The sequence below is a fragment of the Brachycentrus maculatus genome, unplaced genomic scaffold, assembly GCF_059751285.1.
Source record: "Brachycentrus maculatus isolate JH-2025_06_01 unplaced genomic scaffold, ASM5975128v1 h1tg000340l, whole genome shotgun sequence".
Lineage (NCBI taxonomy): Eukaryota > Metazoa > Arthropoda > Insecta > Trichoptera > Brachycentridae > Brachycentrus > Brachycentrus maculatus.
Genome location: NW_028281089.1, coordinates 27,202 through 51,367, shown reverse-complemented (window position 1 = coordinate 51,367; position 24,166 = coordinate 27,202). Strand labels below are relative to the sequence as shown.

Here is a 24,166-nt window from a genome sequence, read left to right as displayed (position 1 = left end):
CTTTTTCAGCAGGCACAATGGCGGGGCCGTCCGTTTGTTGCGGAGGAGCATATTCGCAATGGTGGTTCTGCGATTACTACTCAGCGAACATTCTGCATTCTCGCATTCTGAACTTGACCGACATGAAACTATTCCGGATAAAGATACCATTCAACTTTGGGTATCAAACTTTACAGCAACGGGCCCAGCACTGAAAACAAAATCGACTGGCCGACCTCGGACTGCGACAACGCCGGAAAATATCAATCTACAAAGCGTTCAGGACTTCAATAGGCAGCTGTCATGGGGTTGTCTGATAGAAGCGTAAGAAGAATCCTGCACAGAGATCTTCACATGCACCCGTACAAAATGGTGGTTATCCAAGAATTAACTGTGACAGAGTCTGTGGGGGTTGCCGGATCTATGCAACAATAAACGGAATAATACGTCTGTCACGATATTTTCTCGTACAAATAACGTAGGTTTGCTAAACGAATACCAATTAGCTCCGCGCTAAGGAGTGCTAAACGGGCGACAGTAAACAATTTTAAAGGCGTACATACGGAGCTTTTAAAATGAACACATTAATATAATTATCACCTGTACATTACTGAATGTCATCTGATAACAGCAAGGTTACGGGAAGTGCGCGCTTTTAGTGCAAATTTCAATATTATGTACATTGTAATGCCTCCAGCCGGCTGGTCACGGGATGACAGACACGACGATTTAGATCAGTTAAATGTCATTATTTCTGCAAATGATATTTATCATTAGTATTGCCGGTTTCACAGCAGCGTGATTCTCCCAGGCATGGCAGATAATATTTGAAATTTGCAAATATGTACATATTTTTATTTGCGTTAGAATTTAGAGCGATCCAAACTTCGAGAACGAAGTGACTACTTTGATTTCAAACGTCCTTTAACTTCAAAGCGGAACGAATTATTTTTTGACAACTCACCAAATATGAAGACCAATACAGAAGTCTGGGCATTTACAGGGCTTACGACCGTCATAGGTCATCTCAACATAGATGTCTCTAGGGAAGACTCGCACACTATTCTATATCTAGAAGTTTCAAGAATTTGAGTAGTGTGGTTGTCAATCATGGATAGAATTGGTGAATGTTTCACGTGTGTAAAGCTATCACTTAAACCAGCCTATGACGGTCGTAAACCCTGTAAACCCTGTAAGCCCAGACTTCCATATTCTTCTTCATCTATATTGAGATTTCAAAAAATAATGTCAAAAAATAACTCCTAATGGATCAATTTCACGATGTGTTATTATTGGCTAATAAATAATAGTCCGCCTCCGTAGTGTAATGGTCAGCACGCTCGGCTACCGTTCTGGAGGTCCCGGGTTCGATTCCCAAGGGGGGTAAAATAAATAAAAGTGATTTTTTCACTGTAATATTTATTCAATATTACCATGGACTGGTACCTGAAGCGGAGGGCTGGTCACCTTTCCTTCATGTGTAAACGATTAAGATAACACTGCGTTAATATGACACAGTGCCCTATGCACCATTGGGGTGCGGATAAGGGTTTAAAAAAAAATAGACTATCGTTAACATCTTACTGAAATCCATAGAGAAGTAAGGGAGATATTTAAACTTAAGATATTTGAATAAAACGAAAAACGGACACCTCACTCAAAAATATGTATAATTTAAACGAAAGCAAAAACCACCAAATGCAGCAGCTCCAAGCTGCCTGTATTCCCGTCCAATGTTGTGGCAACGGCTGGTGCGGCTACAAACATTGTAACGACGGGTAATAGTTGTGAAGGTCCTCACCAAAAATTTACATTTCCAGCATCGCACAAAAAATCCTTCAAATGCAAATCTGTTCTGTTTACTGTATTCTATCGAAATCTTAATTAATGATTGTACAAATATACTCGTACAATCATTAAATTGCACCAAAACGTAACAACTTTACAAAGTAGAATTCCTGATTACTTAAAATCATTTATAATGGAAATATATAACGTTTTGGTGAGGACCTCCACAGTTACGAACATGGTAATAACGCCTAACATGGCTACAAGTATCGAAACAATGACAATATCTAAATCTTCAAAATTGTGTTCAACAATCAAATACAGAGGAACCTCTCATAACGAGTGTAATTCGTTCCAGCATCTTATTCGTTAAGCGAAACATTTTTCACATACAAATGTATGCAAAATGCTTTCCAAGCCGAAAGACTCAATTTTTTATTATTTTTTTTAACGTTTTTTCAAATAAAATTACTTATCAATTGTTAAGAAACTTAAAAACTTGGAATATAATTTATTATATAATTTATATTTGATAAAAACGTAAATAAAAATGTTAATTTATGACAAATAATTAATCTTTTTTAACATGGAAACTGTTTTAAGATACATAAGTATTTGTTTTTGCTGACGCTTCAAAATTTGGCGAAAATGTGTCACAGCATTATCATTGAATAAATCTGTAGCACGAATAACCACCTCCATATTAGGGTGATGCTTCTTAATGTACGATGCAACATTTTCCCATGCTTTCAAAGCTCTTCGGTGGTCAGCTCTTGGCTGTACGCTTTCACAAGCTCTTTAATATCTTTGTTATCCACCTCGAATCCCATGATATTGGCTAATAACACAATCACGTTGACTGTAGACTCCACAGTTACTGTTTCAAAATCACATTTGACAACACTCTCTGGTCAAAGTTTTTTCGAAGCAGAAGTGAGGGGCTGTACAAACTCAAAACACAGTGAGGGACATTTTTTGTAGTACGTTTTTTTTTGCTTTTTTGGACTAAGTACATAGATTCTACTTAGTCTAAAAATGCAAAAAAACGTACTACAAAAAAATCTCCTTTACTGTGTTTTAAGTTTGGACAGCCGACCTTTTGGTAAACTTCCTTCCCAAGCCGTGAAAGTCCCGGTTCACAAGTGAATGTCGTGAAAAAGGTACTTACCCTTCCTCTGTTACTCGCTAAGCGAAACATCACTCATTAAGGGAGCTACTTTTTCAGATTTATTTTTACTCGTTATGCGAATTACTCGTTATGAGAGGTGCTCGTTATGAGAGGTTCCACTGTATTCGATGAAGGTATTCCACATTTTTGCCTCTTTTTTTTATTAGTAACGTTGAAGTACCGCGTAGAGCAAATGCACAGAGAAAATTGTTCACAACAATCAAGCTCCGTAAAACTTCGTATTTTGGTCGCACAATGAGAGGGGAAAAGTATGCCATCCTACAGCTGGTCATAAAAGGGAAGATCGAGGCTCGCAGAGGAGTTGGAAGAAGGCAGCTTTCGTGGCTTCGGAACGTTCCAGAGTGGACCGCGATGAGAGATGTGGAGGAGCCGTTTCGTGCTGCCCAGGACAGATAAGATTTTTCCCGAATGATCGTCAACGACTCGTGAAGAAGATTCCACATATTCATATTTAAAATTCAAAATATTTATTATTAATAATATTTTACGTTATGTAAAGATTAGTTATATTATTTAATATCATTATGATTGAATACAGGATTTCCAGAAGATATCGATATTTTTATTGACATTGGCCAAATAACGAAATAAAATTAGATTTACAGGATGGATTAATTTTATAGAGCGCTGTTTAAAAGTATTTTAGATAAAACTGTCACATCGTGATCTGCTCATGAGCCATAGGTAGATTATATTGATCGTGATGTATGCGTGAAAATATTCTTACATAATCGACAATTTAAAAAAAATATCTATTATAATATTTTTTAAAAGCGAAAGCTTAACTGGCCGCACTCAACGGTGTTCTAGTAACAACCCCAGTGTATGGAAGTGAAGCGTGGAGTTGACAAAAGAAAGATGAAAGTAGAGTGAATGCTGTAAAAATGCGATCTCTCAGACGAAAGAGCGGCAAAACGATGTTTTATAGATGTTCAAATGGTAAAATAAGGAAATAATGCAATGCTGAGCTAGGCATTATAGATAAAATTGACATTTGGAACGAATGAGTGAGGAAAGAACGGAAAAAACCACGAGGCGAACGTAGTTGGAAATAGGGGCAGAGGGAGACTGAGGAAAACTTGGCATGATAAAATATTTCAAATAATTGGGAGGGCCAGGTCAGGAGTCAGAATAATCGATTGGTATGTATGAGGAGATGCAAGAATGCGGAAGAGGCGAATGATCAAAGATAGAGTGGTGTGACGTTCTATTCTTTCTGCCTACCCCTGTGGGGGACGCGGCGTGATGGTTAGTTAGTAAATAATTAATATAACTAATTTTAAACGTAATTCTATTCGGACGGTGTACATAATATCATGAAAGTAATTATAAGCTTCTAAGTCGGAATTTAAAAGCACGCGCTAACGTATGGCAGATAAGTTTAACTTGACTCATTTCGGCAAAAAAAATAATCAATCATCTTTTTGGTATCATTTTACTGACAATTCTGATCGACAACCGGTTGCAGAATGCCAAAGTCGTTTGAAAAAAATTCCAGAAGTAAAGTAGAAACGTTCGTACGGAAGACACGTTCAGAAATATATGTAGGTAGATGCGACATATTTAAATAAGAGGTTAAACTTGTTATCCTGTTGTATCCGTAATTTCATAATATCTTCGGTTAATCCTTGAAACAGATTTCGTAAATTTGGCAATAGAATTCAATGCGTATAAAATTAAAGACAATAATAAAACCGATTGATTTTTATCTATTATTTTGATTAATATATGAATGCATATAAAAAAATTGTAATGAAAATATATGCGAAGAGTTTTGAACATTTCGTCGAGTGTGGTCGGAAGACCCAGCATGGAACATCCAGCGCGCAGCGCACGGATTACGCGTCCAATACCGACTACATTTTAATGTATTTAAAAACCCCAATTTCTTTATATCTGTCCTCAACTATGTGAAGTTTATGAATACGTTACTAAGTACTCATTGTATTTATAATTATGTTTAGCGATTGAGCGATAATGAAGGGATTAAAAACAAAGGAGGTTTTCTAAGTACCTATTTTTATTATTTCGCTAGTATCATAAATGTTTTAATTTATTATTTTTACGATTTTAGATTTAAAATACATATGCATAATGCCCAATATTAAGTTATTTATAAATAATATTTTATTATTATCACCGTATTGTATATTTAAATGAGGAATAAAAGAAATGAAATGCATATTACAGTATCTACTCAATGAATTAGGGCCACGCAGAATTTCGCGCAATTTCTCTATTCAAACAGGAATAACTCAGAGAAAACCTTGAATAAAACAACATTGAATTTTATTTACACATGAACACTTTATTACGCTTAAATTATGCATATATTTTCATATAAATATAGTTAGTATTTAGTATTTCCACCTTTGGCAGAAATAACTGCCTCAATTCTTTTTGGCATACTTAAAATGCACTGTTTTATCATGTTTTTTATTTCTTCGTCTTCTGACCAAATTTTTTGAATATTTTTTTTAGACAGTCTACTGTCGGATTTGGAAATGAGTATACCTTATTTTTTGACATGCTCCATACGTTTTCTATAGGATTAAGGTCCGGAGAATTTTCAGGCCAGGGAAGCAAAGGCAGATTTTTGTTAGACAAAAATTTTATTATTGCTTTAGCCCGGTGGCAAGGTGCCCCATCCTGCATGAAGGTGTATGGACCTTCTGTTGGGTCGAGTGTATGGTAGAAAGGCAATAAAATTCGTTCGAGGACCTGCTTATAGGAATTTTGGTTCATTGTTCCTTCCACGAAAAACAACGGCCCAGGTAAATTGTTAATAATACATGACCATATCATTGTTGCAGGGGGGTGTTTGATAACTTTTACCACACAGGCCTCATTGTAACGTTCCATTGGTGTTCTCCTGACGAATCCACGGCTCTCTGTCACGGCTTCTAACCGGCAGTCATCACTAAAGATGACCTGAAAAATAATGAAAATTTAAGTTTAATTCAAATATATAAGTTTATTTACTAAAATGATATGTTGAAAATTCAATTTAAATAAATACCTTTTTCCAATCATCTACCGAGTAATTTCGATGTAGCCTGGCCCATTTTAATCGATCCGCTTTCATTCGTGGTGTCAATTTTGGTACTTTTACAGGGCGCCTACATTTCAGATTTACTTCGTAAAGACGTCGCCTCAGTGTTGATACCGATATATTTATACCCTCTTCTTCCAATTTTATTTTTAATGTTTTTGCTGATGCACTACGGTTTTCTAAGGCACTTTGAACGATTTTTCGATCAGTCCTCGGTGTTGTTTTTCTAATCCTACGACAGTTCTTTCGCCGATTGCTGGTGGCGGGTGACTGATTTTTTATTGATTTTGAAATTCTGTCCACTGTTTGACGAGAAACGTTTTCTTTTTTTGAAATTTCTCTATTAGATAGTATTCCTAATTTCAGTAGCACTATAACACTAGACTTTTTTTCCTCGGAAATGTCTTTACTTTTTCCCATTTTGTCCTTTTCAAAAAAAAACACTTGTGTTTACAAAAAAAAATTATACTTTATGAACTAAAATTAAAAATTAAGTTTTTTTCACAAGACACGATAACTATATAACCTCTCTGAACAAAACAACAACCAGAACTCAAGAAACTTCACTAATAAATGAGATAGGACTATTTTTTGAACTTTCAACTATCTGTCTACCTGTGCTAATTAGGGACCTTTCTCAGAAAAAGGGTTTAAAATTTTGTAAAGGCTTAAATAATCCAGGTATATTTTACATATTATTGAAGGTAATATAAACGATATTAGATGTCAATAGAAAACTTAAAGTATTTATGTAAAATAAATATAATAATCCAAAAGATTTCAGAGTATTCAAAAAAATAATGGGTGGCCCTAATTCATTGAGTAGATACTGTATGTACGTATTCTTCTGCCCACACCCAAGTGGTGCATAGGGCACGACGCGACGTTGACTTGATCGCTTATTATAAGAAGGCAGGTATATCAGTAGTGCGCTACATATCTTCGGATTCAGGAGTGAATAAACGTGATGGAATAGAGATGTCGCGAGTGAAGGAGCTCAAGGTTGAGACCCAACTGCCATAGAGGAAACGGATCAGGAATAGTGAGTGCAAGAAGGGAGTAGCAGCAATACACGAACTGCTCTAACCTCGCGAAACCTACCCCTGAGGTGTGCCAGTCACATCATTACGCGTGTACATATACAAAACATTATATATACGCAAAAAAGATTTTGTTACATGAAATAATAAAATGCTATAAATATTCCATTACCTATTCACGAGTTTCTACAGATCGAAGTAATTTAATTAATAATCAATTTTTCCTTACACGTTATTTTTGTGTTTATCTTAGATAAATATGTATATTATCTGCATTTTAAGCTTAGAACATATAAATATTGTAATTTTTCATCAATTTGGGAACTCTTTTGTAATATTCAACATATTTCACAAGAAAGTAATAATCATTTCGTAACTTCTAAGAAAAGTATCGAAAGAACAAGAGTGTATGTTTTTACTGAAAAAAATGTTGATGAAAAACATATATACTACGAGAATTATCAAAGCTAGAGGCACCTCGGTAGGCTCAATACGTGGGGTCGTATAAACTGTAGCTTGATTGTAGAATTTTCCAGACTTGAGGAAAATGCAAATAAATATGCGAATATATATATAAACGATTTTCACAGTTTGACGTTTGAGGTTAGAATTTTCACACGGGTGTTTTAGTATTATTAGGGGCATTTAAAAGAAGGTAGAACTTACCTCTGATGGGAAAAGGTTTTGTCATGATGGTTTCTGTGGTCGGAGGAAGAAGTCTCTGCGTTTCGGGAGACATAGCACTGGTGCACAAACTCAACTCATTGGTCCTTTGCAATTCAGTTTTCTTCCCCAGATTGGAGTTGCAACTGATGGTGCGCAATCGCAGCGACGGTGAACCGTTGAGCACATCCATCTGATCTGATCATATATTATAAAATAATATATCGAAAAACCGACAGCAAATCACGGCATGACTTCCTGACAAAAAAAATATCACTCCTTTTGACAGCTGGAAACTGACGTTTATCAGATCAGCTGACTCACTATTCGCAATTCGAGTCCTCGAATTTCGATTGATAAAATATATTTTTTCACAAATAAATAACGACGCATAAAACAGACGGATAATGAATTATCCGTCACGCGGCAGAGCTCGCCGGGAGATACTGACTTACTGACGCTAGAATAATGTAATCGCCGTCGTCAGAGCAGCGGCGACCTTGTCGCAGGAGCCGTCCAGAAGCATTCGCCCATTTTGCCAAATGCCAAACAGAGGAATTCTATTGAAGTTTTTATTAATTTTACTAACGACATCTGTGAACGTCAAGGAAAGTGAAGCAAGAAAAACTGTTGAAAAGGGGTTCAATTATTCGATTAATATATGATGAAAACCCTATACATTTTTTTTTGTAGTCTTTAATTTGTTTCGAAAAACGGACAAATGATGGAAAATTATGTGTTTGGGATTCCTTACAATAAATAATAAACTGTTAATCCCAATATCATTCGTCGAAAAATTCTTCCGATAAAATTAAAATTGAATGCACATAGGTACCATAAAATAATAATATACTCAATATTATTATTATTCTGATATTCATAAAAATTGTGTTTGCTTTCATCCTTTTAATATTTGTGAATCATTCCAATTCACTATCCTAAGCACCTAAGGTAAGAAGGGAAGAAGTATATTTTGACTCAATATGCAGAATTTTAATACATACATCTAGTCTTTCAATTGTGTTATTCTTGAGTGTATTGATTAAACAAAACATTGGAAAAACTTATCTACTCCATAATTACATTTGATTGGATTTAAACAGTAAATTTTTAATAATGATGTTAACAAGAGAACATATTGTAACCAACTTGATACCTAAAGATAAACTGAAATGTGAGATTCCATTAGATAATGCATGCACATTGGATATTTTTCACAAATCATTTACGAGGCAGGTTACATTTGATACCTGTTGTGAAAATACTATTACTGATGCCATCGTTGATCCGTTTGAAGAAATAAATGACCCTGGAAATGCTGTTGACAATAAGAAAAAGGTATTAAAATGAAAAAGTCTTAACTTTTTTTTATGGTATTGGTCCAAATGGAAACCAAGAGTTTCTTTACCGTACCTGGAAATGTAACGGGACCTTTCAGAGTACCTACCATTCCTCCTTCATTTCTTTTCCCATTTATCAGAAATGTTTATCACTTACATCATCTGCATCCTATCAAACATTTTTCACTGCTTTATTAATGAATCTAATGTGGAAGACTTGTTGAGTTTTAAGATTATTGACAGTTATTTTTTTCTGAGATATGAATTTTAATAATGTATCTGTATTTATTCAGAGTATGAACAATTTATTTCATTTTTTAATAAAAAATTTTTAATCCAGGCACCGAGTAACCGCAATCCTAAAAGCAAGTGGGATTTAATTGATTTATCAGTATTTTCTCCAAAATATATGATTGCCATGGACAAAACTCAAACAAATTCTATTTCAAACGCAACTGGAAAGTGCATTCAACCATCTACAGCAGACTCATTCAATTTAGTTGATAAAGAGTGGAAGGCATCTATAAGGAAGTATCTGGAAGAGGAATGTAGGGTTAATATTACATGGCCGGATGGATTCCTCAAAACTGAGATACCGGATAAATTCAAAGCTAAACTTCTAAAGAAGGTGAGAGATACACATACTGTTTGCTGTTTGTAATGAAAACCAATACCCGATTACATTTTAGACATACATAATAATAACCGACATTACTTACTGCTGGTTGCGTTGTGGTGTTGCTACGTTATTGCTGGTGGGCAGTAAATAGGATGTACATAATACTTTCTTTATTGGGAAATAAATTCACTAGAAAATTAGTTTTATTACTAATAATATCTGTATACAAATGACAGAGATATAAAGGATTAAACTTGAGACCATAGATTCACAACTTTCTTGGTCTATTGCCCCCTGCTGAAATTTATCATCGATAGAGATATAAGTAATCTGGCAGAATGACTTCTCATCTTCTTTCCATATTTGCATGTTTAGAACATATGGCCAACACGAGACGTCTCCAAGTCACTCTGTCACGCGCCATCTCCTTGGCTTCCTCCCAGGTCAGTCCGGTATCTCGAAGTTCCGCTGAGTATAGTCGGTGAATGGTCGTCAGCGGCCTTCCGGGGCGCCGGAATCCTCGGGGTTGGAAGAAGAGGGGTTGATGCTCTCAGGTGGCATTCTAAGGACATGTCCCAACCATGTCCACCTTCTCCTCCTCAGGACTTCCAGTATGAGGGGCTGTTGAGTTCTTCTCCTCACATCGTCATTCCTGACGAAGTCATACCACTTAAACACAGTATTTGCCTCAGGCACCTATTTTCAAAACTTGCTAGTTTCTTGCTTTGACCTTTGGTGAGGTGCTACAACTCACATCTGTACAGCAGTACTGTTAGGATGCAGGCGTTAAAGAGACAACACTTGGTTTTTGTCGAGTAAAGCAGTGAGTCCCAGACATTGCGCATTTTATTGAATATGGCTCCTGCCATTCCGAGCCGTACGTTCAGTTGCTTCTGGACACTACCATCCTCCACCATGAGTGTTCCAAGGTATCTGAAGGTGTCGACTCATAGTCGCATAGTTTCTGAGCAGGACTCACTGCAATTCCTCGATCCGGTGGGATTGACATTCGTAGGATGAATATAGTCTTCTCATAGAGAGGGGATATTCTGGGAGGTAACTCTCTTCTGTCGCCCTAGAAGGCCTCTTCAGCGCCAACTTCGGGGTGGTACCATTCCCGTTGAAAACCTATGCTTTAGACATTTAAAATGTCTCTAATAGTAAATATCTGCTGATGTGAACATCCTATGTCATTATGAGTTAGTAAGACTTGCGACTATGTTTTTTTTTTTTACATAGATTAGATCCTACGTCATAGCTTGCAAACCCTGTTCTAAGTATGTAGAATGGACAGTAACATACGGGAGTAAAATTCCTCATTTGAAACTTTCTAGAAACATTTATACAATATGTCGTCAACATACTAAAAATAAATATTCTTTTATTTGAATTGTGTAAACAAAATTATTGATTTTTCTTATTCGTATTAATACAAATAGAAATAATATGTTATATTTTCATTTCATGCTATCTTCATAATTTCATCTATTTTCATAAGCCTAACCGGCATATGAAAATAGCATGAAATTAAAAATATGAAACATGAGGTAAAGTGGACTTGAACCTGTAAATTCTGACTCAGAGTCCATAACACTATCCACGGGACCACAACCAGACTCATTATATAGTATTTGGAAATTACACTGGAACCTCTAATAGTGAGCATAATTCGTTCCAGAATCATACTCTTTAAGCGAAACATTTTTTCCCATAGAAATTAATGTTTATTCAAATAAAATTACTTTTAAAATGTTAAGGAGTGCAGCAACTTGGAATGCAATTTAGATTTGGAAAAAAACGTAAACAAAATATGAATTCATGACAAATAATTAATCCTTTTTATCTAAAAAAAAACTGTCTAAAGACATTTGTTATAGCCGATACTTCAAAATTTGGCAAAAATGTGTCACAGCATTGTCATTGAATAAATTTGTAAAAAGAATGCTTATGTATGATCTACAATAACCTCCTCATTAGGGTGATGCTTCTTAATGTACGATGCAACAGTTTCCCATGCTCTCAGCATTTCTCTTATTATGCTAGAAGCTTGTTGTTCTGGTACTCCCTCCTCTGCTGTGAAACACGATCCAACTCCATAAGCTCTTCGGTGGTCGGCTATTGACTGTGCTCTTTAATATTGTTGAGTCACGGCACGGAAGTCCCGCCTCACAAGTGGGTTGTGAAGGGACTTGCCCTTTCTCTGTAACACATTTTGAGAAATGTCGCTAGTTAAGGGAGCAACTTTATAATATTTTTTTGCTTGTTAATCAAATTACTCGTTATGAGAGGTTCCACAGTACTTAACATTATGAATTTAATGAATGCTTTATTACAGAAAGCAATTATTGCTACGAAACCCAAACTTAATGTAGAGACTGAAGCGAGAAAACTTCAAGATCAGAAAATAGCTAAAGTCCTAGAGAGAAAAGAAAGTGAAGCGCTTTTAGTTCCGTTGGAATACAAGGAGCTCGTGGACATCATGAAGGGACATGAAATCACTCAGGGAAATGAGGATGTGGAACCACCTACATGGAAGGAATTAGAAGCTATGAGAATCAAATGTGAAAGTTGGCTTTCAAATTATTATGGTTCTGGGATGTAATAATTCAGATTGCTTTTCAGCATCCAAAACTAGGCTATTATATACGTTCGCAAGATGTTCAGTGGCTTTTATCATAATTATGTGTACTCTTATTTAAATAAAAAAATTATAATTACCCCAATAACTTTTCAATACATTGTAATAAATTAAAATGTGATGTATTAAATATATAAAAAATTGTGTGTCTGAAATAAAAATATTTGGAGAAGAGTAATAAAATAGCATCTTTATTTACACAGTTGTATATGATAATTTGTATATTATATACAAACAGTAAAGTTATTTAAAAAATATAACTCATTACAATATTTATTAATTCTTAGTTATAGATAATTCAAATGGAATGTCGGCCTCTGTAGCGTAGTGGTTTCCATATTGGACGTTCTGAGGTCGATTTCCAGGTGGTCAAAATGATCTGATCGCCAATTAACAATGTAATGTAGTGTTGTACGCACCATTGGGTGCGGATAAGGGTTAGAAAGAGAAAAATAAAACTGAAATGGAAATTAGTATTGATTTCCAAGTATTAAAATATATATTGACTCCCTTGTTAAATGATTTTGGATCAGTAAACCTCGCCTTGTTTTGGTTCTTATTCAGGAATACTAAAGGCATTGTGGAATGGGTCGGAAGTGTCTTTAAATTGTTCAAGTGTGGTTCCTTATTTTGGGGTAACTTTGGTATGCAGCTCTCCTTGTACGGTCCGATACAAGCTCCTCTTGCTATGGCATGGGGGACATAAGTTTGGTCAACTGTTCCACTAAAAAGTTGCGTAGCCATGGGGCCTGAAGAAGAACAAAAGAAATTATTGAGGTTGAGACATATTCATTCACTTATTTTTGATAGGTGAAATTTTACCGATGGCATAAACGGGAACATCCTCTCCAGCGTGAGTGGCCCAGCCGCGGGGTACGGCAGCACGCTGAATGGTGTCCCGGTGCTTCTGCAGCTGATCCCGCACCTTCCGGCGTGCCGCTGGGATGCCGCCGGGCCCGTTGGAGTATAACAGAGTTGTGTACGCCCTCTGGTCGATTTCAGATGGCTTTCTGTCAAATCCTGATTAGATTATTAAAAAGAATGTAATTCAACACCAAAAGTACAAAAAATGTGGTAATGAAGAAATATTATATGTATTTTACCAAATATGGAATTCCCGCGGAGAGTCGCATAACCACCAAATACCATAACGTGAGAGTGGTCTGCGGTGACAAGTATCAGAGTATCCCTAGGGTTCACTCTCGCCATGGTCGTGCTGACCGCCAACTCCAGGGACAGGGTCTCATCCAGAGCTCGAAACGCATTATTAAAGTGATGTGCATGGTCAATCCTGCCCCCTGTACATATTATAAATGTAAATGATGAATCTAACAAATCGGGAAGCGAAATTTAATACACGGTGAATCGGAGTATCTACACCTATTTTCTTAAAAGGTCGGGGTGAAAGAAAGCTAAAAAAAACATTCTGTTTTTTTTCTAAATAGAAAACACGATTTTCAAATAGAGAGATAAAAAGGAAAAAAGCAATTTTTTTACTAATTTCAGCCTATAATACCAAATTTAAAATCTTAGTAAATACAATATATTCCTCGTCATAGGATCTCCAAGTATGCATTACATTAAATTCATATTCATTATTTTTGTGAAATACTAAATAAATAAAATATTATTTATCTTAGTAAGGGGAAGAATAAAAATAAATGTACTAGCTGAAGTACACCATCGTTGTCATTGATGAGCCATAATATTAGAGTGTAGCATGCCTGTGTACATTGTCATGTCAATCACAATGTGAAAAGATATTTTTATTTATTGTGTTCAAGGATGAAACAGTTATATACCTTCAACCATTAAGAAGAATCCATCTTCTGCCTTAAAAAGCATGTCCAAAGCTCTGGATGTCATCTCTGACAGAGATGGATCACCGGTGGGACCCTCATCACGTTCAGAATCAAACTCCATATGGGAACTTGAGAACAGTCCTGGAAAAGAAATCCATTCAATTTTGTACATGCATTTCCACCAGAGTTACCAACTTCTTCAAACCTTTATCCGTACCCCGACGGTGCATAGGGCACTGCATCATATAAACGTAGTATTATTTTGATTGTTGTTAACATATGAAGGAAAGGTGATCAGCCCTCCACTTCAGGCAGCAGTCCAGGGTAATTCTAATTGAAACATTCTTGAAAGTTTGAAAGGTGAGCTATACCTTACTATTATTTATTTTATTTCATTAAATCTTATCAATATATTTTTGCAGGTATTTCTGATATCTAGCAAGGTACTTAATTGATATTATTTATATGTTTGTGTTACCTAACAGAAAATCAGTCTGATTGGTGTCCACTGCATTCAACTCTTCTTTATTAGTAACATAACTTGCAGTACTGCCACTTCGATGTTTTTCTCTTAGCCAGTCTTCTATCAAGTTTCTTCCGTCCAGTCGTTTCCCTTCTTTATGAGGAGGTTCTGGATCTATTGTAGCCATTGATGTGAAATGCCTTCTTCCACCACCTAAAACTACCTAAAAATTGAGAAATGTATAATTCAAGTGAAACAATTTTTAAAAATTTACTAGGTTTTCTAAAAGTAGTGAAATGTGGAATGGTATTCATTCACATCTGTATCTCTTTGAAATTGTATAAGATTGTTTGAGGAAACTATTTATTATGAAACACTAAAATTACCTTGATATTCCTGCCTGGTTCATCCTCAATTAGCTGTCGCGCAATGTCTTTACACTCAGCGCGGGCTCCAATGTAGACCTTGGAATCGTCTTCCCAGTAGCGACTGGGAGAATGTGCATATAATGCGGCCGGTGTAGCGTGAGTCACCCGAGTCGTGGTCACAATACCAGTGGCTTTTCCTTGAACAAGGTAAAAGAAAAGTGTTTGAATGATAGGTCTGATACGATTATATCAGTGAAAATCAGTCTTTTGTAATTGAATGATAGAAACTTGAAGAGAAATATATGGGTGAACTTAATTCTCAATATCAATACCTTCTTCTTGGGCCCAGTTGATTAGAGAAGGCACTCTGCCCTGATAACTTTTATCACACTCTCCAAACTTAACAGTAGAATCCACACCCAGAGTCTCGTAGTTGGCCTTCACTCCGCACATTAGTGCTGTGGCACAAGCTGACGACTCTCCAATCTGAGCGTCCATATTGTATGTCTGAAAAATTTAATATGTATATGCACTGAGTTTAGAAAAATCACCCGGAATGGTTTAAAATATTTACTCTTTTATAGAGTACTTGGGTCCAAATCCCAAAATATATTTTTACCGGAATCAATGAACTATGGAGGTATATTTGTAACAAACCTAATGAACTCGATTAGGTTTCTAGAACGATCTCAGAACATTTCGAGTCCTACTATTCATCAATAAAAAAAATGATATTGCTTAAGCAATCGGGACATATTAGACAAAGTGGCTGAACCAAGAAACCAAAGTTGGCACAAAATGTATTTATATTTTTCTTTGAATATTATTTACATACATATATTATATGCATTAATAAATTCTTGAACAAAAACAAAAATAATAAACTCAAAATATTAAATTTTCAAAGACCAAGTTTGACTTGAGAAGTCAAATCTCATCCGCAAGGAAAAAAAATTTCCAAAAAATATGTCAGATTTACAACTTTCTGGCAATAAAGATTTTCGGTTTTTATGCAGTGACATCGCACTAACACTATGGTAAATAATCCAATTTAGTTGAATATTGAGGCAACTATTTTTAATAAATCAACATAGTTCCTTGCTTAGGTTTCCCTTCCTTGAGATTTAGCCAAAATAAGAGTCTGCCCTGATAAATCAGAATCTCAATGAAGCGGCATAGACTGTAAAGGTTTATTATTATATCTCACAAACAATCTGTCACCTTGGAAAGTGCTGTAGCGGGGAAGGTGTCCCACAGCAAGTCGCCCTCCTCTCCACTCCTCCCCGCTCTCTGCCCCTTGAGGATGCGTGCCGCCGTGAGGGTAGACAGACCCATTCCATCTCCCACAAAAAACACCACATTTTTAAAAGCCCTTTTAGAGCTAGATTCTAGCCTTTTTTCTATAGCTTCGTGTGCCATCTGGTACCAGTAATGGTGATCTAAAACAAATAAGTTTGTAAATTTATTAATTTGAGAAGACTCGACACAAAACTGAAATCTTCAATACTGATTCATGGTTTATTAAAAGAAGGTATTTTAATTAACATTCATAAAATGAACTGTGAAAGCAGCAGTTTATAGTTTAAAATAAAAGTATTTTTAACATTGTGATATTGTATCCTTATCACGAGAACAAAATTGCATACTCAACGAAATAATATCTAAAAATGGACAATTCGGGTTTTGATACCAAAGGTTAAAAATAAGATAACTATAAATAATGAACTGTGATAACCTGTGAATTAATTATTGTATCCGCGTGTTGCATTGTGAAGGATAAAAAACACCAAAATATGTATAAAAATATTCCTTTAATTAGCATTTATAAAAGGAACTGTGAATGCAGAAGTTTACAAAAAAATTGGAAGAGTATTTATTCCCATCAATTGAAATGCACTATTCCTATATTTCTGAGTGCATTTTCCAAGATAACTGCACCGTGTCACTGAGCAAAAACTGTAAGTATTATTTTTTTCTGATGCTGTGATTTATAGTGTTAAAAAAATATATAAATTAAAAAAAATATAAAACACTTTTAAAATATGTATGTACCTATGCAATTTTGTTTTAAATATGTATGTGGTTTTTTAAATTATATGAACATTTTTCATTTTTATGCGTAAAAATCAAAGATCTACTAATTAACTATAAAATTATGAAGAAAAAAAAATATTATATATATTTGTATATATAAAATAGTAACTTTTCAGATGATTTTTACAACAATGATATAAAAAAATTTCAAGAAAAAAAATGTCTTTAAGTATCTTTATTTTTTAATAAAAAAAAATGTATTCTTCCATAAGAAGATCAAAAAAAAAATATTTAAATTTGTGAAGCAGATAAGTAAGTACTTCATATGGGTGGAATGCCTTATTATAAAAAAAAGTAAGTACTTTTGTTAAAAATATAGCCCATAGAAAATATTATACTAGCCGTCAGGAAATCGGGGAAATATGCGCGGTAATTTTAAATAATGTCCTGTGTTTTTGCCTAGAATTTTCACTCACGAATTACATGAAATTATAGTAACTTTAAACATAAAGAGTAAATCCACTCACGTGTAAGCATAGGCTATAAAACATAAAAAGTTAAAGCCTGAGTAGGGACATGATAAGCCGTAGCTAGATTTCAGAGTCACTTGGACTAACGTCCAACGGTAAATAAAATTTAAAAAAAACATTTTCTGTGTAAATTCAACAATAATATTCTAAAAATATACGAGATGTAAAAACATCAATATTGATCAAAATATATAAATATTTTAAATGATCAAGTGAAAATATTGCGTTTCCGGTTTTAGGACCAATACTTATTGAGAAATTCATAATAGTTTTTTTTTCATTTTATATTTAAATAAAAATATTAACAAACCGTGAACTGGTTTCTGGAGATGGAGATCACCTCTGAGAAATGGCGCTATCCACAGAAGAACAATTATGACACAATTCACATAAAAACACAACATTTTAAACCAAATAAATTATTTAATTAATTATTCAGTTTTAGTGATAGTTTTAATAAATAACTTAATTTATTCTAACCATGCAGGTTTTGTTTACTAAAATATTTAGACACTGACGAAAAATAACAAAGATTTTTTTTAGAAAACTTAATTCGACTCATAATTTATTATTTTTTGGGTTTAATAAGATACCGAACTGCATTTAAATATGTGAATAAAATTATTCAATATAAATTTGAAGTCGGAAGCGAGACGTTCGTACTTGGCTACAGAATGGCGCGAAATGAAATCACATATTCTGGAGGAATATTACTTACTACGCAAAACGAAAACCAAACGGCTTTCAACTTTATGTTTTTATATACATCATGTATTTGGTATAAACATTGTGCGTGTATATGGTTATTTATATATGAGTATTTATTATAAAGTTTTTGATAATAGTCACAAATATTTTATTATTAGACATAATTTATTATTATAGATAAGTATAAACAAATGTTTATATCTACATTATTTCCTTGTAAGTTTTCACAAAGCTGCCGCGAAAGTGTACGAGTCCATTGAAGAGAATGTTGTTAAAAATTAATTTTTATTATATAATAAGGAATTAATGATAATTGTATTTAATTAATTTTCAATAAATAATGAAGCAAAATATGAAACGAAAAAACATAAGATTGTCACAGTTAAATTCCGTTTATAATACTGATCATCGGTTTCTAGAGAGTATTGTAGTTATATTTCTACCTGCATACTACATATGTATAATCCCATCCGGACTAGGGAAGAATTTGATTATGTTTATGTGCATGTAAAGATGCGGAAATCGCGTATGGAATTGACATGGTGTTATCTTGGATTTATATGTGATTGAACCTTAGATTCCATTTCATGTATCACAATTTCACACAAAATCATGTTTACCTATTCTGAATGCTTCCCCTATTTTTGAGTTTCCAAACTATGTATGAACAGATGTAAAGTATTTAATTTTTGTAATTACGGTTTTAAAGCTGTTGATTTGGAAAAACTTAATAAAACATAAAATAATTTATATGGAAGTGTAGTTTAAATGTCATAAAATGATGGTATACGCAGATAATTTTTCAGGTTTTATTAGTTGCCTATCGGGAAATTGAAATATTTGTGTAACATAATAAAAACACAAATATTTATTCTTTATGAAAAAGTTTAAATGTGGTGTAACTTTCATGTAGGTAGCTTTTACATATTACGGATTTTTTCAAATAATCCAGAAATATATGGTATTCATTTTTATTTCTGGATGACTAATATAAATAAAACCTCAGTATGCAAAAGTCTATAAAAGTAGTAGGTAAATAAAAGTAATAGAAATGCGTAATGTGACGAAGGGGGAAGGGGGTAAGGGGGGAAAGGGAGGAACAGGAAGGTGCGAAGAGTGGGAGAGGTCCAACATAGCCACATTGAGCGCACATCTGTCGTCGTGTGGGAAATGTCAACTTTGGTTATTTTGGAGCACATTAAAAACTGATTCACTTAATCATAACTCGGCAGGGAGCACCAACCGTTCTTCCTCACGTTATACACCAGTTTATAAGGACAACATAAACACAAAATATTTACCCGTATGAAGAATTAAGCAGTTCTACAATCTAATCTATATAGTATATAGGTGTAGATACTGTATATAGGTGTGTATACTGTGATAAAAAAGATGAAATTATTTACAACTTTTAAAATCTATATTTTTTCTTCTAAATCCATCTCATCACCTTCAAAATACTCCCCTCTCGATACAATACACTTATACCAAACATCCTCGAAACAATTGTAGTAGATTTTCGGAATGGCCTTCGAAACCCGCAGCGATTCTGTTTTTATTTCTTCTATTTAAAAAAAATATGAATATCCATATATATATATATACATATATATATATATATATATATATATATATATATATATATATATATATATATATATATATATATATATATATATATATATATATATATATATATATATATATATATATATATATATATATATATATATATATATATATATATATATATATATATATATATATATATATATATATATATATATATATATATATATATATATATATATATATATATATATATATATATATATATATATATATATATATATATATATATATATATATATATATATATATATATATATATATATATATATATATATATATATATATATATATATATATATATATATATATATATATATATATATATATATATATATATATATATATATATATATATATATATATATATATATATATATATATATATATATATATATATATATATATATATATATATATATATATATATATATATATATATATATATATATATATATATATATATATATATATATATATATATATATATATATATATATATATATATATATATATATATATATATATATATATATATATATATATATATATATATATATATATATATATATATTTATATATAATTTCTTTATTTACAAAAATACTTCAATTTCACACAATATCTGCGAGCCTAAGCGGGTCATCATTAAAAATAGGTATCAAAACGACATCCGCGACACTAACCACGGGACAAACGACTCGACAATCTATTTTCTAAGCCATAAGTCAAACAGTGCAAAATCAGGCGAATACGATGGTTGTGGAAAGATATGACTCGAATATTTGGCGGAATGGTCTCAAAGCACTAATGCAGCGTGATATGATGCATTACCGTGGTACAAAAATCAAAAATTGTCCGCCCATAATTCTAGTCTCTTTTTGCGAATAGCTTCACGAAAATGGTCTGGACTGATCCATATGAAATTTCAACAGTATCAGCATTTTTGAGCCTAAATCTTCGATTTCCTTGACGTGTTGATGTGATGGTCGTCCAGGGCAATTTCCGTCTTCGACGCTTTCTCTGTCTTCTTTGAACACATATTTGATATAACCTGGTCTCCCTCCTTTCTGCAACATTCTCAACGTTTCTGATAGTTATTATCCCCCCGAGAAATGGTTTATGGTTGGCTGCCGCAGTATTGGGTAGATTATGTAGTAGGATACAGTAAACAGAACGCCATAGTTCGTGGTTCGGGTCTCGCGGCACTCTGTCCGCACTTATGATTGAATTCCCTCTTCCTGGGTCGGGAAATGGTCGCCACTAAATAAAATATTAAAATATAATAAATTGCCTCCAGAACACACTCCTAATACTTTTCTGGCAGGAGTTCAGATATTTTTACAATTAATAAGAACCGATGTATGTGCATACTTAAGTGTCACGTATACTTGAATATACATATAATATATCATATTTTAAAGGTATAAAGAAATCTGAAAACTGAGAGACGTGAATACATATAAGTATGCATATATTTACGAGTATATTAGATTTATTCGAAAATATTTTATAGGAACGTGACATTTTTTTAAGGCGAAGAAGGAAAAGTCTTTTAAATCACCGTAAATTTGATTCTCCTTCAAATTCTCCTTCGGTTCATATTGCGTTAGACGCTTTAAAACAAAGATACATAAGTATTTCCTCCTTACAAAGTATTTCTCGTATATCTCCATAAGTACGACTTGCCATTTCAATAAACTTGGGTACGATTATCAAAGTTATCCGATTTTAACGTAACTTTGATTAAAATTGTCTAAGCAGAACCGACCTAGATTCTAGTTGGTGTGAATATTAAAACTGATTTTTCTGTCATTGAACGAGTACGTCGGGACGCCGGCGCCGCGGGGTGTGGTGAGACAGTCCCCCGACACCCGAGTTTCCAGATGGGACTACTCTCAAGTCTCATCCACTTAATGCAATACTAAACTTTCAGATGCTATCGTCTCATGTTACATTTAACAGAGTGGACTTACAGAAAGATTATTAGGAGCGGGATCATTTCTTACAAGTTTTTACCAGACACAGAGATGAGAAACTTTCCAAGCTCAGTGAGAAAGACATTACTGCTATTCGGAAAATGAAATTAGAGATTGGTATAATAGGTATATATTTATATATATATATATATATATATATATATATATATATATATATATATATATATATATATATATATATATATATATATATATATATATATATATATATATATAAGCATGGCGGGATTGGCTAGGGCACTTGGGGTTGCATACCCGTACTCGCACGAGTTTCTCGAGGATAAATGTGGGTAAAGGGATAGTTTCATAAATAAAATAACGATGCATTTCGATAGGTATGTGATGGGCAGGTCATTAGTTTCAGATTTGTGGTAAATGCGTTTCAGGTCCAGCGATCCGCGTCTCGTTTCACCGTGATGTGTGGCTTCCTGCATCAGATGGTGGAACACGCGAGCTGGACAGTTGATTAATGTACATACACACTTCCCCCTCCGCCGCCGCGAACTCGGTTCCCGGAAACCACTAAATCAGCTTATGTCGCGTTCTTGTTTCTGCAGAATCCTGCAGTGCGATTCCATGTGTATCCACGCGGCAAAATAAAAAACTCGTTTCTTTAACCACTCGCTGTTTATATTAACCGCGACCAACTTTGTTGATATCAATCATGCGCATATGAACAACAAAACTTCAATTTTTAACATTCCCAATATCAAAAATTATATAAAAGCATGCGTATTCCTGTTCATAAAGTACAGTAAACCTCCCTATAACGCTGAGATAGGTACCGCGTTATCGGATGGGACGTTATAGGGAAGAAAATGTTTGTAAATTGTATATAAATTTTAAATGACTCAGTACAGTAATTTCCGCTAGTTAAAATGTAAAAATACAATTTAAAACATTAACTCCTTTAAAATTCCCTTAGATAAAGGGATACCTATGCCAACGTTATAGGGGGGTTTACTGTATATGCACACTATATTCCACTCTGCGCGAGTAAAAGCACGCGAGTGCAAACCGAAACGATGTTTCAATAGGTAGGTACTTTCTGTGTCGCGCCGCGCGCCGTGGCCCCACATTTCGAGCCGAGCGCGAGGTTAGGTACGCACCGTGGATTATCTACACGGAATCGCTCTGCGAATGGAAATGTTCCGTCACATTGAATGAATAACTCCGTTGAATGAAATACTTGTTCACATTTAGATCTTCCGTTACAAAATTTGAAGATAGCAATATGGTTATTAAGATTTTTTTTTGTAGTTTAGTGATTAGCGCGTTCGGCTACCGGGTCCTGGTTTCGAATCCCAGGTTTCAAAATAAATACAAATAAGTGATTTTTCGCTCTCATATAATATCACATTTAAACGCAGGACATATCTCCTTGCCTTTAAAGGCAAGTACTTGAGTAATCAACAATCAAGATGATACTGCGCCGATACGATGCAATGCCCTATGTCCCATAATATCGTCCAAGGAATACATATTTGCGATTATACCTAACCTCTTCTTAATTGACTTACACCCTTAGAATATTTTTTTCATAAAAACATATATTTTAAGATTTCAGATAACATTTCTCGGTGGAACTGCATTAAAATGATAATTAAACAACAAAATAGATTTTTCACCTTACATAAATGTGGAAAAAGGTTTTTAGTTGTTTTATTCCTATATAAAATGTATAAAGGATAGCATTTTTACTAAGATTTAATTAATACCGTAACACAGATGAAGCTTTTTTTTATATATTGAAACTATATACAAGTATGGGCATTTACAGGGCTTTTAACCTGTTATTGGCTGGTTCAAGTAATCACTTTATGCACTGTGTAACATTTACCATTCTACCCATGACCAACCGCACTACTAAAATTTGGAAAAGTTGCATGTACAGATATGCTGCAATGTATGTCTGCCGTGTCTGCTTGTATGTATGCTGTATAAATCTATTGTGACGGATCCCCAATTCAGATATCACCGTAGATCAACCTGGTCATTGAATGGGGGGAAAGTGCTCTCACATCCTCGGTCTCGATTGTCTTCCGAGTAAATTGCTCCTTAGTAAGTTTAGGAATCGAAACAAACCTTTTTTCCCTAATTAATTTTTGAAATTTCAGCTTGGTTTTCTACCAAATCCGCCCTTTATTTGTGTTGGATGCTTTCAAGCAAATTATTCCTCCTAACTTTGGATGTGTATTTCTTATCCATTTGTATTAGCAATATATTTTTTCAAACAGCTTACAGCTACAAATCTCGACCAATTCACACACTGGTCTGTTTTTAGTTAGTTTCATAAATATATACATTAAGACCTCACTTTGCGTCG

At 33.9% G+C, this 24,166-nt stretch overlaps 3 protein-coding genes across 4 annotated transcripts in view; 1 reads left to right on the top strand and 2 right to left on the bottom strand.

Annotated features, from left to right (window-relative positions):
- Nucleotides 1–8,170, bottom strand: part of Pfrx (6-phosphofructo-2-kinase/fructose-2,6-biphosphatase) — a 40,686-nt gene extending 32,516 nt beyond the window's left edge. The window contains exon 1 of the mRNA XM_088269133.1: nt 7,715–8,170. Within this exon, the coding sequence (XP_088125259.1) occupies nt 7,715–7,904 (190 nt within the window). The 5' untranslated portion in view covers nt 7,905–8,170. The remainder of the gene's footprint in view (nt 1–7,714) is intronic.
- A 572-nt stretch (nt 8,171–8,742) lies between these two features.
- On the top strand, nt 8,743–12,491 carry LOC148303895 (uncharacterized). The gene is made up of 3 exons (XM_088269135.1): nt 8,743–9,049; nt 9,392–9,679; nt 12,006–12,491. The coding sequence occupies exons 1-3, from the start codon at nt 8,828–8,830 to the stop codon at nt 12,270–12,272; spliced, it is 777 nt and encodes a 258-aa protein (XP_088125261.1). The 5' UTR covers nt 8,743–8,827; the 3' UTR covers nt 12,273–12,491.
- On the bottom strand, nt 12,478–18,197 carry LOC148303894 (alkaline phosphatase, tissue-nonspecific isozyme-like). Of its 2 annotated transcripts, none has more exons than XM_088269130.1 (9): nt 17,816–18,197; nt 16,163–16,380; nt 15,274–15,448; nt 14,960–15,138; nt 14,589–14,796; nt 14,111–14,251; nt 13,412–13,606; nt 13,131–13,328; nt 12,478–13,057 (listed from the first exon to the last, which is right to left on the bottom strand). In XM_088269130.1, the coding sequence occupies exons 1-9, from the start codon at nt 17,907–17,909 to the stop codon at nt 12,747–12,749; spliced, it is 1,719 nt and encodes a 572-aa protein (XP_088125256.1). In that variant the 5' UTR covers nt 17,910–18,197; the 3' UTR covers nt 12,478–12,746. The 2 variants fall into 2 exon arrangements, with proteins under 2 accessions (XP_088125256.1, XP_088125258.1); XM_088269132.1 differs by lacking the exon at nt 17,816–18,197 and adding an exon at nt 16,677–16,901.
- Between the last annotated feature and the right edge of the window lie 5,969 nt (nt 18,198–24,166).

Bases quoted from the DNA above. Each gene is read 5' to 3' on its own strand.
- LOC148303895 (XM_088269135.1), top strand. From the start codon at position 8,828: ATGATGTTAACAAGAGAACATATTGTAACCAACTTGATACCTAAAGAT. The intron at 9,050-9,391 runs GTATTAAAATGA...TTTTTAATCCAG, and splicing joins CTGTTGACAATAAGAAAAAG to GCACCGAGTAACCGCAATCC. The intron at 9,680-12,005 runs GTGAGAGATACA...GCTTTATTACAG, and splicing joins AAGCTAAACTTCTAAAGAAG to AAAGCAATTATTGCTACGAA.
- LOC148303894 (XM_088269130.1), bottom strand. From the start codon at position 17,909: ATGTTGTGTTTTTATGTGAATTGTGTCATAATTGTTCTTCTGTGGATA. The intron at 14,797-14,959 runs GTAATTTTAGTG...CTCAATTTTTAG, and splicing joins AACCAGGCAGGAATATCAAG to GTAGTTTTAGGTGGTGGAAG. The intron at 13,607-14,110 runs GTATATAACTGT...TAATATGTACAG, and splicing joins ATTCTTCTTAATGGTTGAAG to GGGGCAGGATTGACCATGCA.